This window comes from Drosophila navojoa, chromosome X (assembly GCF_054131105.1).
Source record: "Drosophila navojoa isolate 15081-1374.11 chromosome X, UAZ_NAV_1.0, whole genome shotgun sequence".
Classification (NCBI taxonomy): domain Eukaryota; kingdom Metazoa; phylum Arthropoda; class Insecta; order Diptera; family Drosophilidae; genus Drosophila; species Drosophila navojoa.
Window position 1 is genome coordinate 3,947,803 of NC_142895.1, and position 17,312 is coordinate 3,965,114.

General features: G+C 45.0%; 4 protein-coding genes across 11 annotated transcripts; 3 read left to right on the forward strand and 1 right to left on the reverse strand.

Moving 5' to 3' along the window:
- The first annotated feature begins 158 nt into the window (after window positions 1-158).
- On the forward strand, window positions 159-2,725 carry cv (twisted gastrulation BMP signaling modulator crossveinless). Of its 7 annotated transcripts, none has more exons than XM_089263054.1 (5): window positions 159-246; window positions 1,380-1,596; window positions 1,880-2,068; window positions 2,137-2,281; window positions 2,358-2,725. In XM_089263054.1, the coding sequence occupies exons 2-5, from the start codon at window positions 1,491-1,493 to the stop codon at window positions 2,548-2,550; spliced, it is 633 nt and encodes a 210-aa protein (XP_089119180.1). In that variant the 5' UTR covers window positions 159-246; window positions 1,380-1,490; the 3' UTR covers window positions 2,551-2,725. The 7 variants fall into 7 exon arrangements, with proteins under 7 accessions (XP_089119180.1, XP_089119182.1, XP_089119176.1 ...); XM_089263056.1 differs by having other exon boundaries at window positions 171-246; window positions 1,414-1,596; XM_089263050.1 differs by lacking the exon at window positions 159-246 and adding an exon at window positions 257-431 and having other exon boundaries at window positions 1,414-1,596.
- A 198-nt stretch (window positions 2,726-2,923) lies between these two features.
- Spg7 (SPG7 matrix AAA peptidase subunit, paraplegin) lies at window positions 2,924-6,313 on the forward strand. The gene is made up of 6 exons (XM_018110118.3): window positions 2,924-3,357; window positions 3,420-4,232; window positions 4,306-4,842; window positions 4,914-5,184; window positions 5,275-5,804; window positions 5,904-6,313. Exons 1-6 carry the CDS (start codon window positions 3,145-3,147, stop codon window positions 6,057-6,059), a joined length of 2,520 nt encoding a protein of 839 aa, XP_017965607.1. The 5' UTR covers window positions 2,924-3,144; the 3' UTR covers window positions 6,060-6,313.
- A 1,925-nt stretch (window positions 6,314-8,238) lies between these two features.
- On the forward strand, window positions 8,239-9,558 carry dyw (daywake). Its single transcript, XM_018109956.3, has 3 exons — window positions 8,239-8,399; window positions 8,476-8,968; window positions 9,190-9,558. The coding sequence occupies exons 1-3, from the start codon at window positions 8,324-8,326 to the stop codon at window positions 9,389-9,391; spliced, it is 771 nt and encodes a 256-aa protein (XP_017965445.1). The 5' UTR covers window positions 8,239-8,323; the 3' UTR covers window positions 9,392-9,558.
- A 90-nt stretch (window positions 9,559-9,648) lies between these two features.
- Window positions 9,649-17,227, reverse strand: per (period circadian regulator). 2 transcript variants are annotated; one of them, XM_089264951.1, is made up of 8 exons: window positions 17,030-17,227; window positions 14,185-14,364; window positions 13,123-14,105; window positions 12,693-13,049; window positions 11,115-12,577; window positions 10,809-11,039; window positions 10,587-10,730; window positions 9,649-10,311 (listed from the first exon to the last, which is right to left on the reverse strand). In XM_089264951.1, the coding sequence occupies exons 2-8, from the start codon at window positions 14,274-14,276 to the stop codon at window positions 10,240-10,242; spliced, it is 3,342 nt and encodes a 1,113-aa protein (XP_089121077.1). In that variant the 5' UTR covers window positions 14,277-14,364; window positions 17,030-17,227; the 3' UTR covers window positions 9,649-10,239. The 2 variants fall into 2 exon arrangements, with proteins under 2 accessions (XP_089121077.1, XP_030244194.1); XM_030388334.2 differs by having other exon boundaries at window positions 14,185-14,365; window positions 16,994-17,227.
- Window positions 17,228-17,312: the final 85 nt, after the last annotated feature.

The window sequence follows — 17,312 nt, forward strand, 5'->3', positions numbered from 1 at the left end:
TTTGTTTGTGTTTGCCAGTTTTGCTTCATTGTCCTATCACATATAATCAAATGCCTACTAAAATAAGTCACACATGTATCCGATTAGCTTCGAGAAAATGTCGATGATGCCGCTTCAAAGCAATCGACGTCGATAACATGGCTTACACACTATTGCAAATAACGCGCGCATACATGCACACACACATGGACACACTTTGATGCTGAGAGCATTCCAATCAAATACCTTTAGGATCTTAATGCTGATGTGTGTATTGACCGTTTTGTTTGTGGTGTTGTTGTTGTTGCTGCCTCACATCTCGTTGCGGTAGTCCATCATTCAGTTAATGAACGCACTCGCGCTCGCAATCGCGCCCTAACTTCTCCCCTCGTCGCACGCCAACAATGCTTCGTAACGTGTTTACGTTTCTCCAAGCCTCCATTTGATCATGTGTATGCGTGTGTGTGATATGTCTGCGCGGGCGCTTAATTCACGCATTGTATCTAGCTAACTAACTGGCTGACTAGCCTCTGGGCCTGGCTGGGAAAAAAGACAGGAGAGAGACAACAACAAAAGTATAAAGACAGTTATGCCCTGCTGTGTCGCGTCAATAACAAAAACAAGCTACATAGCTGACGCCGTCTCGTTGTCGTCGACGTCGACGTCGGCATCGACATCGTTGTCGTCGTTTGCTTCTCTCTCTCTCATCTGTCGATCGGTGATCGCTGTGTGTGTTTTGTCTTCTGTTTCGTTTTGTTAGTGTTTGTCGTGGTGTCGTTTATTGTTGTTGCTGTAGCTGCTGCTGCTGGTACTGTCGCTGCTGCTGATGTTGCCGCCGCTTGCTGTTGTTGTTACGCGCTGTGACTGACTTATTCAATGATTTAGTAAAATATTCATAGCTCATTCCAAAACTTGTTCTTGTGCCTTGTGCTGCAAATACGACAAAAAATAACGCGCTACAAAATCCGATTTCTATGTATCTATCAAATAGCAAATATATATATATTCATAAATAAGTAATAAATGCATATATATTCGTAATGTTCTCTATGTGTAGCAATAGTTAACAATTGCTTGTGTTGTGTTGTTTTTATTTATATTCTGTGTACATATATATATATATTTATTGTTATTTGCTGCAATTGATTTGCCAGCCAGTCGAGATTGACTCTCGATCAATCAAAGTCTTTTAAACTATCGGCTTGTGTCGCTTGCGTTTTCCGTCTATATCTCTCTCTGTTGCTCATTCTGTTTGTGTTACTTGTGTGCAATTCAAATACACCGCCAAGCCACCCACCCGACGAAAACAGTGTGTGGGGGCCCTTATTATCATAAACAAAACTAAAGAAAAACATTTGTATTTGCAATATTATATTTAAAACATATATATCACAATGGAGGTGTGGCGCTTGCTAACGGTTGGCGCATTTTTAGCATTGGGATTTGCATGCTTCTATGGCGTGGTGGAGTCGTGCAACGAAGTCGTCTGCGCATCGATAGTGTCCAAGTGCATGTTAACACAGAGTTGCAAATGCGAGCTTAAGAATTGCTCCTGCTGCAAGGAGTGCCTCAAATGCCTAGGCATCAAATACTATGAGGAGTGCTGCAGTTGTGTGGGTGAGTATCTGCAATCAATTACATGTTTACATATACATACATATTTTTCTGATGATGTGATCTAGTGTGACATTATCATTATTCATTATTGCGTTGTCGCACTTGCCTTGTTTGTATATGTATGTATGTGCGTGTGTCTGTGCTCTTTGAGATGTGTAACTATGGCTATCGCTCACTGTATGATTATCGATAGTTGAGCCGCTGTTGGAAAGCCGATAAGATTCATAGTTGCACTTTAACACCTATATTACCACCATGGCTAACAATTGTTATTAACTTCCAGAACTGTGTCCCAAGCCAAATGAAACGCGGAATGCCCTGTCCAAAAAATCACACGTTGAGGATTTTGAGGGCGTTCCAGAACTATTCGATGTGCTGGCCACTGCAGAAGAATACTGGGATGTCTTTACATTCCAAGTGGATTGGTCTAGGGGTAAACCAAAACTGGATAAAGATGAGAAATACTATTTAAGTGAGTAGACTAGGGAATCTTTAAAGATATACATAACTAAGAAATCCTTATTCTCATCCTTATTAAAGAATATAATGACAAAAATCTGGAAGAGGCTCATGAGGAACGTGACAATACGAAGACAGTCAATTGTACGGTTATATATTTGGATCAGTGCGTATCGTTAAATAAATGCCGTCAGTTCTGTCAAACAATGGGTGCCAGCAGTTGTAGGTGAGTTATATTCCATCCTCGAATTATTAAACCTATTATGTTTTTACATTAGTAAAATATATATATTTTTCTTTAGATGGTTCCACGATAGCTGCTGTGAATGTGTAGGCTCTACGTGCATTAACTATGGTGTTAATGAGAGCCGTTGTCGGCAATGTCCAGAGACGAAAGAATTGGGCGATGATTTTGATGATGAAATCGACGAGGAAATGCAGGACTTTGGCGATAGCATGGGTCCATTTGATGGCTCAGTGAATAGTAATTATTAATAATAACAGTGAACAAATTTAAAGGATCAAAAACACTTAACAAATTAGCTACTCGATTCAGTGACATTATTATTGTGTAGTACGAAGAAATTTTGTATAGCATTATTATTATTATTATGTATTTTTTTTATATATACATATATGAATAAAAAGAAAATTTTATATGTATACAATATGTTAAGGATTAACGCTTTTGGTTATTTTATTTTTATTTTTTCATTTCGAGCAGCCGTATAGACATCTTAGGCTTGGCGGCCACTTAAGGGTTAATTTAAAATTTTCGATAGTAAATATGATAACACTAAAAAGCGTTCGCATAAATCCTCGGGCATCTGAATGTATTTGTTATCCCGATTCCCACATTCAGAACTATAATGATGTGGCTGTCAAAATGACAACTTTATGAAAAAAATTAATAGTTTACTTATTGCCCCCCCTAACAACATCGAACAGCTGATTGAGCGTGCTGTCACAGGCCAGCCGCTTTTTGCGCAGGGGTGGCAACTCTAATGCATGTAATTTCAAGCAAACAACTGAAAGTTACGTATTCGAACCGGCGGCCACAAGTAGCCATAATACAAGTGGCTAGGAATTATGTTCAAAGGCTTACGACATGTTAGAACTGTGCTGCAACGTGGACCCTACAATGTGGCTCGCGGCCATACCTACGTGACACACAATGGCCAGCCAAATGGCGATGCTACTATTGCTGCCGCCGCCGCAGCCGCGGGCACCGACACACGATTACCCAGCAATCTTAAGAGGCAGCTGAATTCTCCCGCCCTGCACCCATTGAGCTGGCGACAGGTGAGTTGTGCATCCCAATGCGAGACTGTCTCACAATTGAGTACATTTCGGTCATCTCACAGATGCAAATGCTGCGGGCGGAGTACAAGGCAATTGTAGGTGTAGTTGCACGTTCGCTTCAATTGACGCCACGTGAGGTGCAGCAACTCCATATGCGTTGCTTTTGCTCACGCAAGGCTGATACAGAGGCAGACAAGCCCCGTTCCGCCAAAGAAAGCAGCAACACGGCAGACAATAAATCCGCCTCTGGCCCTAGAACAACTGAGCCGGAGAACAGCGGAAGAAGTGCGGATGGCGTCAAGGGCAGAGAAGAAGACTCCAGGCCGAGCTCTGCGACCGGGCCCGGCCCCGGCGACGAGGCCTCCAATCCAAATAACAACAAAAACAATGAAAACGACGAGAAAATGCGATCGGTATTAACTAAGGCGGTCCTATGGCTATTCACCATATATATGTTTGTGGCGTTCATCTCGTTGCTTATAACGCCGCGCAGCGAACGACCGGAGGGCTCCACACGCTACGTCTCCTGGAATGAGTTTGTTCACCATATGCTAGCCGTGGGCGAGGTCAAAGAACTGATCATACGCCCGGATATGGAAATGGTTACGATTATTCTGCACGACGGTGCTGTGATTAAGGGTCGCAAAGTAGCCTCTACCATATTTCACATGGCTGTGGCTGATGCTAACAAATTCGAGGAGAAGTTGCGTATGGTGGAGAAGCGCTTGGGCATCACAGACGGCGTCCCGGTCACCTATGACCGGCAAACAGATACCACGGGTCGCATCCTAATGCTGTTACTCTTTTGCGCCCTGCTCATGTCCATAGCGACGCGTATGAAGAGCATGAAGAGCCCCCTCAGTATGGATTCATTCGTTAGTAATCTTCGATACAGTGCCTCGATGTCCTATCGCTTGATTGATTGATTTTCAATTGTGTATTCCCTAGAATCAAATGGGCAGGGCCAAGTTCACGCTAGTCGATCCCTTTGACGGTGGCCGTGGCGTACTGTTTCGCGACGTGGCCGGTCTCAGTGAAGCCAAGCAGGAGGTCAAGGAGTTTGTGGATTATCTGAAGACGCCCGAAAAGTATCAGCGACTGGGCGCCAAGGTGCCACGCGGCGCCCTCTTGCTGGGTCCACCGGGCTGTGGCAAGACGCTGCTGGCCAAGGCGGTGGCCACCGAGGCGCAGGTGCCATTCCTCAGCATGAACGGATCCGAGTTCATTGAAATGATTGGCGGCTTGGGCGCCGCACGCGTCCGTGATCTGTTCAAGGAAGGCAAAAAGCGTGCACCCTGCATCATTTACATAGACGAAATCGATGCCATCGGACGCCAGCGTTCCGGCACCGAAAGCATCGGCCAAGGTAGCTCTGGGGAGTCCGAGCAGACACTAAACCAACTCCTAGTCGAAATGGACGGCATGGCCACCAAAGAGGGTGTACTGATGCTGGCCAGCACCAACCGAGCAGACATACTCGATAAGGTAGGAGATGGATGGAGATGAGGCTCGTTCAAGCTTTTTTCTTAATTGATTCCGTTCCTCTCTGTGTGCAGGCTTTGCTTCGACCCGGTCGCTTCGATCGTCACATACTTATTGATCTGCCAACGCTGCAGGAGCGCAAAGAGATATTCGAGAAGCACTTGTCGGGCATCAAACTGGCCGAGCCGCCCAGCACCTATTCACAACGTTTGGCACGCCTCACGCCCGGCTTCTCGGGCGCCGACATTGCGAATGTGTGCAACGAGGCGGCATTGCATGCGGCGCGCAACGTTCAAGCAGAGGTCACTAGCAAAAATCTTGAATACGCCGTCGAGCGTTTAGTGGGTGCGTGCCGAGAATTCCAGGCTCTCTCTCTCTCTCTCTCTCTCTTTCACTGTGTATGAGCGGATTAACTAATCTGTTGTTGTGTTTCAGGTGGCACCGAGAAGCGTTCGCATGCTTTGTCGCTCACCGAACGCAAGGTGATCGCGTATCATGAGAGTGGACACGCTCTGGTTGGCTGGATGCTGCCCAATTCGGATATCTTGCTGAAGGTGACAATTGTGCCGCGCACTAGCTTGGCCCTGGGCTTTGCCCAATACACGCCCAGCGAGCAGCATTTATACTCCAAGGAGGAGCTATTCGATAAGATGTGCATGGCACTGGGCGGACGGGCAGCCGAGAACTTGGTCTTCAAGCGCATTACGACTGGTGCCCAAAACGATTTGGAGAAGGTCACCAAGATAGCCTATTCGCAGATTAAGAAATTTGGCATGAACGAGAAGCTGGGACCGATCTATGTGCGCGATGCGAACGAATCTGGCGGCGGCGGCGCTAGCGGCAGCTCCAAGCCCTTCTCCCGTGCCATGGACAGCATTATTGATCACGAGGCGCGCAGCGTTGTCTCCGCGGCCTATAAGACAACCGAGGAGCTGCTGATTAAACATCGCGACAAACTGGAGAAGGCAAGGCAACACATCTCACATTATCTCTCTTCCATTCTTACTAAATCTGTCTCTCGTTCTCTCTCTCCCTCTCTCTTTCGTCGCTATCGCTCTTGGCAGCTGGCAGAGGCATTGTTGGATAAGGAGACGCTCGATTATGATGAAGTGGTAAATCTGATCGGTCCGCCACCCTTTGATCCAACCAAACGTCAGGTGGACTCGGTGGAGTTTGAGCAAACGCTAAAGAATCTTGGCACGGATCAGTCACAATCTTAAGATGCTTCACCCCAGGGACAATCGTCAAGCCGAAAACGAACGACGACGCTTAACAACTGTGTCGCCTACGCCTCTTCCTCTTCCTGCTCCCCCTCCTCCTCCTCCTCCTCCTCTAACTGCTGTAGCTGCTCTTCTTGCTTCATCTCTCTTATCAAACATAATTCAAGAGACCAGCCTATCTATCCACTCGTTAGACGGTTGAAGCCGGTTCAAGTTCGATAAATGTAAATAAAGCTGTTTATATTTTTAATTGATTCAGCAATTAGGCTTTCAATTGCTCATAACATAATCCCCATAAATCCCATTTAACTGTTTGCACTTCTTAATAGCCCGTCCGCTTCAAGCGGTTACTCACTTTGTATCCACTGCTCGGCAGCACCTTTGCACCTGTTGAGCAACTCTCAGACAACAATTTCAACAATGCCTTAATATTTTAGATACAAATTTTTGTTTTTCTTAGCCAATTTCCTGAATAAATTTTTTATTTTTTATGTGAAATATTTAAAGAGTCAATTTTTCATCTGATGAGATTATTATTATATTTAGTGCTATAAAGCTTAAGCGAAATTAGTGTGATAGGTCCATCCTACACCGTAGGGTCTGGAGGGCAATTCGAGTTCTTTAAGTTTTTGTAACATTATTATCTAAGTCAATTCCAAATATTGAGAAATGATTCTAAATTAGGAGTAGGTATATGTTCTATCTAAGTTTTCTTATCTCTATGATCACTTACTGACTTTCTGTCATCTATTCGTCTATCTATTTCTATAAAGCTTCAATAAAAAAGCAATTCACCTTAACCTAAATTCAATGAATTTTTTTGAGGCTAGGTATATGTAATATAATTATAAATTCCTGCTTTAATTACGTTCTATTAGAGCAATTATCTACTGTATAAATGGAAGCTAAGCATTGCCCAAATGGCGTATGGGAAGTACCTGGTAAATATGGTATATACTATATATGCTATAGGCCTCCGACAGGTAAGATTTCAGTTGTATTTGCGATGACAATGTCTAGTGCCTTGCCATTTAACCTCTAATAAGTGATATGTGCTTAACACCAGTGAAGTGCGCAACAAAGCCGCCAACTATTGTATATGGTGTATGATAGACTAAGAGATGCCCAGTAAAATTTGTTCAGAAACAGAGAAAGCGATAAATAGAGGGCGAGAAACAAAGGAAGAGATAGCGAGTGAAAGGCAGAGAGAGAGAGAGAGAGAGAGAGGGGGGGGGGGGGAGAGAGAGAGAGAGAGTGTGAGATAGAGAGATAGATTGATTTGAGAGAGATACTAGAAGAACAATAAATAAAGAGGACTATTAGAAGAGATATAATGCTCGAGAGAGGAAGTGAGATAGAAAGACAAAATATATTAAGAGAAGGCGAGAGAAAGTTACATTAAGAGTGAGTAAGAGAGAAAGATGTATTGAGAGATATAGAGATAGAGGATATATTTAGAGAAAGAGAGAGTAAGATATATTAATAGAGAGAGAGAGATGGAGAGGGAGAGAGAGAAAGTATGTTAAGAGAGAGATAGCAAACGAGATAGAGGGAGAATGAGAGCTGGCAACAGAGAGATAGAGAGAGAAAGAGAAGGAGAGAGACAGAGAAAGAAAGTCTATTAAGAGACAGAATGCAATCGAGATAGACAAAGAAATAGCGATGCTGAGATAGAGTGCAAGAGCAGGTGAGAGAGATGGGGGATATTTTACATATATATAGACAGTGCTACATTGGGGGAGAGAAATGAGAGGCAGAGATATACAGAGAGATCAAGATACTGAGAGAGATTGAATTGATGCAGAGCGAAATATTGAGGGAGTGATGGTTGGTAAAATGTATATAGAATTACACAATATGTAGAGAGATATAGGCAGATAGGAGAAATAAATCGGGAATATAGAAAAAGAAATAAAATGCAAGTTTTCGCAAAAAATGCAATTCAACATTTGACGTCGCTCTATTAATTGCAGTTAATAATAATTATTCAAAGAGAATTTCAGGCATTTGTTTTTTTTTTTTGTCGCTTTAAGCACCCGTCCAACTATTAGGCAATTGGGAGTAGCTAATGACCGTAGAGGTTCAGAGTTCAACTTGCTGCGATTAATTCTATATTTGCCTGGCTAATGGCAACTGGAGATTAACACGTTCACACCTCACCCGAACTGAGCTCCAGCCGAGCTGGTAGTGGCTCGGTCAGTTATAAAAACGAATCGCACGCATTCGCGACGATTTAGTCACAGATCTAAAGGCGAACACGGAGAATGTCGAACGGAAAGCATTTCATTTGGTTAACAGTTGCGGTTGCTCTTGGGGCAGCGGTCGGTGCTGTGATTTTGCGTAAGTTTCGTGCTTCGTTTTGCCAGTTGGCTGTAAAGTTCCTCCTTGTAAAGTTCCTTGCACAAACTGCTTGCAGCTAGCCCGATGAGTCACTGCACTCTGCACGACGAGGCTTGCATTATGGAGCAGGCGAAAATCTATTTCCGTGCCTTCAAGTACGGCATACCCGCCTGGAACATACCCAGCGTAGAGCCCCTGCAGCTGGGCACGTTGCGCATCAAGAGTGGCGGTGCTAGCGACTCAATGCAGTTCAATCTGATTATGCGGAACACGACGCTGCATCACTTTTCCGACAGAGCGACCCTCAAGAGCTTGAAGGGCTTCTCTGCGGATCTGACCAAGCCGCTGAAATTGATTTGGATCGTCAGTTCGCCCGACATTGAAGTCCGGGCCAACTACGAAGTGGACGGCAAGCTACTGATCCTGCCCATTGTCAGCAAAGGCACGATGGTCATTAATCTAAGCCAAATGCAGTCCAGAACTCGAATCACTGCTCTGCCGGAGAATCGGCAGGACGGACATTCCTATCTGAAGATCACCGACTATAGAACGGTCGCCAAAGTGAGCTCGTGAGTATCGATTAAATGGAGAGGATTTCCCCATGTTAGAAGGGCATAGCTGTTAGACTTTAGTAATATAATATATTGAGGAAGTAGAGCTATAGATATTCTCATCATGTTGAGTCTCTTATAGAGCTACCTGGAGCTATACTCACCAAAATTTCTTACTGATTATTTGGATAGTTCTTATATCATACCATCAATATAATTTACAATTTGTATTCCTTTAGCGGATCGTTTAACATGTCCAATCTGTTCGACGATAATGCGGATCTGCGCGACAGCACCTTGAAGGTTCTCAATGATGAGTGGAGCGCTCTATCAGCGGACATACAGCCGAAGATATTGGAAGCCGCCGATCGAGCCTGTAGAACTGTCTTACAAATGCTTTTCGACAAAATACCATACGATGAGTTCTTTCTAAAAGAATAAGATCTTCTTTATGGAGCTATACTATATTCTATATGGGATTTACTGTGATCGATAGTCGATTAGCAGTTAGCTTGTAGACAGTCTGGAAGTTGTTGGGTAGACCCTAGGGCTATCTAATCTGTGTATCAATATATTTAAGTCTCAAGGCATTCAAAATACAGCCTGAACCACATCCATATATCTTCCATTAATCAATCGATAATTATCGATGTGCGGATTACTTTAATCCTTTCTTCCCACATTCCGAATGCAAAAGCTTTTATACTTAGGTTTTATAAGGTATGAACCTTGCGTATATTTTAGCTCCGAGAAAATGTATATATTTTAGATAGAAAACTAAGGAACTTTTCCAAAATGTGGAGCTAAGTTAAGAAGCACAGCCTTAAGCATAATGTTTATATATAAATAAATATAGAGTTTGTGGATGTGAATGTGTTTTGAGCAGGAGCTTATGGTTCTAGGGTATCAGCCCAGTCGAGCACTTTTGCTTCCCTTGAGCTATTGTATCCTCGATCTGAGATCTTTGCATCGTGACATCTCTGCGACTCCTTCCCGGCACAGGTGAAGTTCAAGCGATACACAAACACAGACACAAACACGTACACCCACACACACATACGCACATGCATATATCTATATGTGTGTGTGTGCATTTGGGCAACTCTGAAAGAGCGAGTATAAGAGAGAGAATGAGCGAGAGAAACCCGGGAGCTGTTACCCACCTAAGTAATGCTCGCACATTCTATTGGCGTTGAGTTTATGGGCGACTCTGGACCAAGAATGCAGCTAGGTCAAACACTGCAGCTGGTTTGGAGCAATGGGCACAGCTGTAGCTGCGCCGTCATCTGTTATCCGTCGCCGTGTTGGGTCTGATCCTCCTCCGGATGCTCCACGATTTTGTTATCCGACTGCATGACGGACTGCAGAATGGAAATGAACGTTAGTTTCTATGCTTTTCGTGTATCCTGTAAACAGTTAAGAGTGCTTAGTGGGTATATTCGATATTCTGCTAGATTCCCTTCAAGTACTATAAATCCCTAGCTCTACCAGCCATCCTCAGGCTCCCCTGTCGTACATTGGGAATATTACAGAGCCTTCATTTATAATTAATCTTAAGATTCAAAGACATTTCTCCATTTAAAGCTACAGGGTAACCTTATATTACAAGGTATTCCCGAATTCTTCCGGAGCCTACCTTGAGTTTACGGTGTTTGGTCTCCTTGTCATTGTCGGGCGGACTGTCCGAGCCATCCGTTGTCTTGATAAAGGACGAGTAGAACGAGGAGAAACTGGAGCCATCCATGTCATCGCTGTTGCCATTACTGTCCGTGTACTTTTGCTAGAAACGGTAAAGATAGAGCATGGGTTAGCCCAGTTGCATTTGTGGTATGTGTAGAGGCGGAGGAGATGGTGGTACCTTCAGAATGAGCGGGTTGCTGGGCTGATCTGAGGAGTAGCCTTCGCCGGTGACCGAGGCCATCGGCGAGTCGGGTATGCCCTTCTTGGACGAATCCGATGGCGCCAGATTTGAGCCGGGCTCCGCCTTCACGGAAGTCGCCTGCGACGAGGCCTTCTGCTGCTGAGAGGGTGTCACCGAGTGGAAGGCGCCCGGTGTCTTGTTTGACGACGAAGGTGGCGATTGCTGGGACTGCAAGGGATTCAGAGATTTGGAATAAATTCCGCTGCAATTGTGATCAATAATGGCCGAGTGACGAAGACCTACCGCATAGACAGGCTTGTTGTAGCTAGACTGTGAGCCACTGGAGCGGTCCGCCAGCTGCATCGTGTTGGTGACACTGGAGAATGGCATCGGCTGGTACATCATGGCTGTGGCCGCAGCCGCCGCCGGATGCGTGTAGAAGAGCGACGGATGCGGGTACATAACACCGGCCATGTACTGCAACGGCATCGCCGTCGCTGCGGCGGCCTGCTGCGAGGTGCTCGGCTGCTCGCAGCTCTTGTGACTGCGCTGCGGACTGACGCTGGGCGCCGCCGGCGTGGCGTTGGCCAGCGGGGCCGGTATGTAGTAGAAGGCGGGGAAGAGACTGTGCTGGGGCGAGAAGCTGCGCTGTGCCACGGCCGTGTGGCTGCTGTGCGCCGAGGGCGTGGTGATGCCCAGCGAGAACGGCGGCCACAAGTTGATGTTCTGGGCACAGTTCAGGTTGTTCGCCACGTACTGGGTGGTCGGCGCGTTCGGCGTTTGCCATTTGGAGAGGGTGTCCGGCACGGGTACGCCGACGCCGACGCCAACGCCCACGCCCACGCCCACACCGACGCCCACATTGGTGGGCAACGTCAGCTGCTGTTTGGGCTTGTTCGCCTCGCCCTCCCACGAATGAGAACCGCCGCGTTTCATGCCATGCCCATGACCCGGTCCCGTGTACTCGAGCATCTTTTCGTTGGCCGATTTCTTGCTCTTCTCACCGTTGCGGCCGCGCAGCTCGCGGTGCTTCTTCAGCATGAACTTTTCCATTTCGTCGTTGTGCTTGTTCAGCAGCGACTCGGTTAGGGTCACTGTGACGGCCGGGGCACTGTTGCTGTTGCCGCTACCATTGCCGCCGCCGGCGGAATTGTCACCGGCCGAGGTGCCGGTGCCGGCATTGCTAGTGTTTGTGACACTGCTCATCCGGACATTGCTGCCGGTTGTGAAGTTGCCGGATGAGCCGCTGCCGCCGCTACCCTCGAATCCGTGTACGGGACTAAGGGTGCTGCGCGCATCTTCCCGGGCGCTACTCATATAGGATGATTCCAATTTTGGCGGATCGAGCTCCACGGGCGCGGTCACAGGCTTGCTGTTAAAAAAACGCAGCAGGTTCTCGTTATAGTTAAGCCGATTGTAGGTGGGCGGCGTCTCAGTGGATCTCTTACTGTCATAGTAGTCATGATGCGGCGATATTTCGCCAAGCATCACGCTATCACGCTCCGACACCGTCAATTCGTTCTCATGGGGTAGCTCCAGTTTGAGATCGGCACGCGTCACCTCATCCATCAGCGTTTCCATGAAGCTAGCCAGCGCTTGGCAGCGACGCGATACCTCCTGCTTAACGGTGTCCGATGGACGGGACACCGTCTCGGCCAGCAGCTTAACAATATCCTCCTTGATGCGCGCGTTACGATTCTGTGCGTCCTCCGATATTTTTGGCTTTGTATTTGGCGCCATCTCAAATACATTGCAATGCTTGGGACCTGCGAACAGGGGGGGGGGGGGGGGGGGGGGGGGGGGAGGATAAATGGAGAAAATAATTGGTCTTGATCTATTTCAATGTGCTTTCAGTGGAGTTCGACTGACTCCGGGACTTACCCTGAAACACACGATGATGGCCCACCACAAACTCCAGTTTCCGTGACCAGGGATTCACGAAGCTCGTCCATTCCGTCTCGAGGAGGATGTAGCAGCCGTTTTGGATGAGAAAGCGATAGGGTTTGCTGCAGAACGAGGAGCCAGCGGTCTGTCCCTTCTTCATGACCTTCTCGTAGGTGTCCTTCATGATCGCCAGGTCCTCGTGATGATAGAAATCCATAATGGAGCGTCCAATCAGATCCTGTGGCAAGTACCCGAGCGCACTGACCGAAGCGTTGTCCACATGCGAGATAATCGCCGTGGCCGTGTGTCGAATGGCGAACTTGGGACTTTTCGGCGAGAGGATCTCATCGGGTACTGAAGGCAGGAGGAACGGGAAACGAGGAGGTGTATAAGTGGATTGGCGATCCAAAATGAATTCTTAGCTCACCTTTGTAGCTGCTCCTGATGGGCGTCGCTGAGATGACGAGCAACATGTTGGCGCCATTCGATACCATATAGTTGTCCGGCCGGGCCTCCTCCGGTGCCTCCCTGAATGTCAAGCCCAAGCGGAAGGGCTCATAGTTGACGGCTCGCCCGATCACACCGAAGCCGCCCGAGGTGAGGCCGCGATAACGTCGCAGCATGACGCAGAAGGTGCATCTCGCATCCTTGGGCACGCTGCCACGCGACTCGGCTATGGGTATGCCGGTCGTGATTTGGCTGGCAAATGTTGCCCGATCCTTCAGGTGCACAAAATCGATGAACGAACGACCTAGCCACATGTCGCGCGGAAAGCCCAGCACGTCCGTAATGCTGGGCGTCGTGTAGAGCACAACTCCGTCGTGCATGGAGATAACACAGCAGAAGCTCTCCTCCTTCACCCTCTCTGGATGCTGTTGCTTGCCCACGCCAGCGGCCATCGTCTCCAGTTTGCTCGGCAGCGCTTCGTATGCCTTGTCCGGCTTCACACCGCCGCCACTGCCGCTGGCCTGGCCATGGCTCGACGCGATCGGAACGCTGCCCGGCTGCAGGCTGCAGCTGGCGGAGAGGGGCGCCACGGTGGGCAGCTGTTGGGCCTGGTCGCTCTGTTTGCTCTTAGTCGGCTCACTGTCATCCACGGCGAGCAGCTGTTCGCTCAGCTTCTTCTGGTCGCATGCCGGCGGCTCACAGAACTTTTGTGTGTCCTGCAGCTCCTGGAGCTGCTCACAGCTGACCGAGCTGCACGGCTGTGGCACCAGCTGCTCATCGTTGTTCTCCAGCGATGTCACTGTCGACGTTTGTGCCGTGCATTTGGCCTTCTTCTTCTTGCGGGACTTCTCCTTGTTCCGCTTGATGATCATGTCGCTGCTGCTGGCCTGGGTCGAGGGTTTACCCCCATAGCCACTGCTGCCGGAGGAGTGGCTGCCACTTAAACGCGACTTCGAGCTGCCACTGTAGATACGGGGAATCGGAATAGATAGCATCAGCTTAGGATGCTCAGGAAACACCTGGATCGCTCCACTCAACTCACCTGCGCTGTGACTGACTGTTGCTGCAGCTGTTGGAGTATGCCGAATCGGATACTTTGGTATTGTGTGTTGACTCCGTGGATTCTCCCTCCATTTTGATAAATATCTTCTCTATAAATAACTTTTACAGTGTTTCAAAAGTATTCGCAAAGTTTTTTCAACAGTTTCAATAGTTGGTTGCGCCTAAAAGTATAATATATAACGTAATGTTGGTTAAATTAGTCTATAAACGACATGAAAAATAAAATATAAAATATATATGAAATTTATTAACTATAATAAAATTTTTGAGAAAAATTTTATTTTTAGAAAAACATTCTCTTATAGTTTTGATACTATTTGTATCCAATATATATGAGATAAACTAAAAGATAAATTGAGAAACTATATCATACTTTGTTTAAACTACAAAATATTTATCATATTATTTATGTAGTAAATTTTTACTACGCGTAAACTTCGATCGCACAAAACACTCTAAGCTCTAAAGTTTCTAAAAATTTCATTTTAACCTTAACTTTCCAGCAAAAATATTAAATACTGTTTTTAATCAATTTCATTTCTTTTTCACTTGTAAATTCATTCAGAAAAAATAATACATTAAAATTCGATAATTCATTGATAATTCCAACAGCTCACTAATTGTTTGGCATTCACATAATTGAGTCACATTAGAATAGATTTCGCGTTGATTCAGCGTAAAGAGTGAGAAAGAAAGAGACACCGTAATGAAATTGCCGTCACGTTTAACGAACAGAAAAATCTCTTTGGCCTGTCAGCTGAGGTGTGACAGAGATGGCATTTGAGCGCAGTGTTCACAAAGAGAAATGAGAGAGGCGTTTTATTGTTAGTGGACTCACGTGTAGCTGCAGCTGCAGCAGCGACTGCTGACGGATGCCGTTATGCAGTCGGACGCTAAACAAAACAAATACTAAGCACATCAACGTATAACGTATGTATAAGTACATAAACAGAAGCGAGATGTATGTATAAATGCCGGCTTGACAGAAAGCCACTTATAAGAGAAATAATTATAAGTATTTTAAAAGAGAGGGAAGAATGAAAGTAAATATTCTGCAAAAATGTTCATTTCAGCTTGAGTTTCATAATTTTGTTCGTATTAAATTTATGAAATCTGCTGAGCAAACGAACCATTGGAAGCCATTGCCTTACGTAATGCTAACAGCGGCATATATGGACACATGTATGCATATATCTATGTATGTATATATGTATACTGTAATGTTACGTTAAAAAATAAAAGAACGTATATCCAATTTCGACTTGAGGGACGCGTTTGGCAGACTGGCAGGAGTAAAAACATTATCTAATACTTCATATTGAAATATTATGTAAGCCTTAAAATAAAAAACGTTGATTTAGCATGATTTTGAGGCAACAACTTTTCGAATTCAAGTGAAGTTTAAAAATCAGACGTTTTTGTTCTTGAGTTTCATTTTCAAGAAATTCCTCACATTATTAAAACTATTTCAATTACATGCATATTAAATTGTAGAAATTGTAATTTGTATATCTGCAAATGTTTTACGTGCATTCATAATCGATCAATTTTTCTGTTCTCTTTCTCCTCATTCGTTGCTGTTACAGGAAGCTTTGTTGAAAAGCTTTTTTTGCAGAACAAACCTTGGCTCAAAATAATTCTTAGGCGTTATGCCTGCTTTTATTATTTCAATCAAATCAACAAAGTTTCGTGTTAAAAAAAAAAAAGAATTATTCACTTGATTTGAATTTTAATAATGTATCTCTAATTTTGTTTGAATGATTCAAAAACAATAACAACAATAAAAGGGAAAGACTGATTTGCCTTCTACTAAATACAATGTGGCGTATGTGTAATATTCATCGACTATCCCTGTTGTTAGGGGACTACCGCAATTCACATGCCGATCGTATGCGTATACACACATATGCATACATATGTATGTGTGTGTGTGTGTATGTTTGTTTATTTGCCGTTATTGCTGTTGGGCCGGTCTGTCTCAAGCAAATTGTTGTTGTTCATTCTGAGCTATCTCTCTCACTCACTCTCTCCCGCACCTAACTGCAACAAGGGCAGCACCTTTTATTGCAATGCCGACGACTACGTGATGCTCTTCACACAGTCTGATTAAGGCATACGTATGTATGCAAATGAGCTGTTTTGAAGGGCATACGACATAGTTTAAGATTCGTTTACACATCTATTCTAATCTTTAGTGTTGTCGAGCCCCTAACCTTTATACATATGTAAGTGGAATATTTGAATATATATTTAATATATAATTACTTATATTTAATATACATACATAATCGCATTTTAAAGAATTAAAGTCAAGTCTTCCATGCTAGGCTTAACACCCCACTTGTATACCTGTTGCTTATACATTTATATGTATATATACGCAGAAGACAAACGTGACGATAAACAAATATACCCTATTCGTCTATACGATGAGCGTAAAAAGTGCACAATTAAAGTAAATATGTTACGTAGCCATTGACAACAGCGCTCTTTATGTAAGTTTCAATTGAGCTTTCCATCACACACACAAACACACGGACAGACACATAGCCATACAAATGCATGATATTCAAAACATTTGCTTTGCTCTCCGCTCTCAAATCTTTAGAACCTTTATTGTTGTTTTTGCATGCTTTTCACTCTTTGTGTGCATTTGTTCAGTTCTATTGCTCTCTCTCTCGCTTCCTCTCTGACGCTCTCTTTGGCGCTCTTGCTATGCCGATCTACGCATTGCAAATGAAGTTAGCATATGAATAAGAATGCATTTGCATGTTTTGTGCGAAACTCACTTATTTTTTGAAATATATCATTTTATTTGGAACATTCTTATTGCACTTTAACTGCATTGGCACTTTCACAGACAAAAAATTATTTAACAAAAAATCAAATATTGAAACGTGTGTATGTTTATGTAGTTCAATACCGCTTGCGTTAGCTAAAAACAATTTTTTAACTGCGTTGCTCTCGACCTACTTGTTGAAGACTCGTACGAATACTGACGGCAGTCTCGATAGCTAAGAGACGAAAAGCGCATTGTGGCGCCAGCGTGCCAAGCTTTGCAAAACTGCACACACACACTCACAGACGCGACTTGTATATGTGTATGCA

What these genes read in the sequence shown, in the direction of transcription:
- Spg7 (XM_018110118.3), top strand. Translation starts at nt 3,145, where the DNA reads ATGTTCAAAGGCTTACGACATGTTAGAACTGTGCTGCAACGTGGACCC. An exon ending in CCCTCAGTATGGATTCATTC is followed by an intron (nt 4,233 to 4,305) that starts GTTAGTAATCTT and finishes TGTATTCCCTAG; the next exon opens with AATCAAATGGGCAGGGCCAA. An exon ending in CGCCGTCGAGCGTTTAGTGG is followed by an intron (nt 5,185 to 5,274) that starts GTGCGTGCCGAG and finishes GTTGTGTTTCAG; the next exon opens with GTGGCACCGAGAAGCGTTCG.
- per (XM_089264951.1), bottom strand. Translation starts at nt 14,276, where the DNA reads ATGGAGGGAGAATCCACGGAGTCAACACACAATACCAAAGTATCCGAT. An exon ending in CCATCATCGTGTGTTTCAGG is followed by an intron (nt 12,578 to 12,692) that starts GTAAGTCCCGGA and finishes CCCTGTTCGCAG; the next exon opens with GTCCCAAGCATTGCAATGTA. An exon ending in ACAACAAGCCTGTCTATGCG is followed by an intron (nt 11,040 to 11,114) that starts GTAGGTCTTCGT and finishes AATCCCTTGCAG; the next exon opens with TCCCAGCAATCGCCACCTTC.
- cv (XM_018109802.3), top strand. Translation starts at nt 1,374, where the DNA reads ATGGAGGTGTGGCGCTTGCTAACGGTTGGCGCATTTTTAGCATTGGGA. An exon ending in GGAGTGCTGCAGTTGTGTGG is followed by an intron (nt 1,597 to 1,879) that starts GTGAGTATCTGC and finishes ATTAACTTCCAG; the next exon opens with AACTGTGTCCCAAGCCAAAT. An exon ending in ATGGGTGCCAGCAGTTGTAG is followed by an intron (nt 2,282 to 2,357) that starts GTGAGTTATATT and finishes ATTTTTCTTTAG; the next exon opens with ATGGTTCCACGATAGCTGCT.
- dyw (XM_018109956.3), top strand. Translation starts at nt 8,324, where the DNA reads ATGTCGAACGGAAAGCATTTCATTTGGTTAACAGTTGCGGTTGCTCTT. An exon ending in GGTCGGTGCTGTGATTTTGC is followed by an intron (nt 8,400 to 8,475) that starts GTAAGTTTCGTG and finishes AACTGCTTGCAG; the next exon opens with CTAGCCCGATGAGTCACTGC. An exon ending in ACGGTCGCCAAAGTGAGCTC is followed by an intron (nt 8,969 to 9,189) that starts GTGAGTATCGAT and finishes GTATTCCTTTAG; the next exon opens with CGGATCGTTTAACATGTCCA.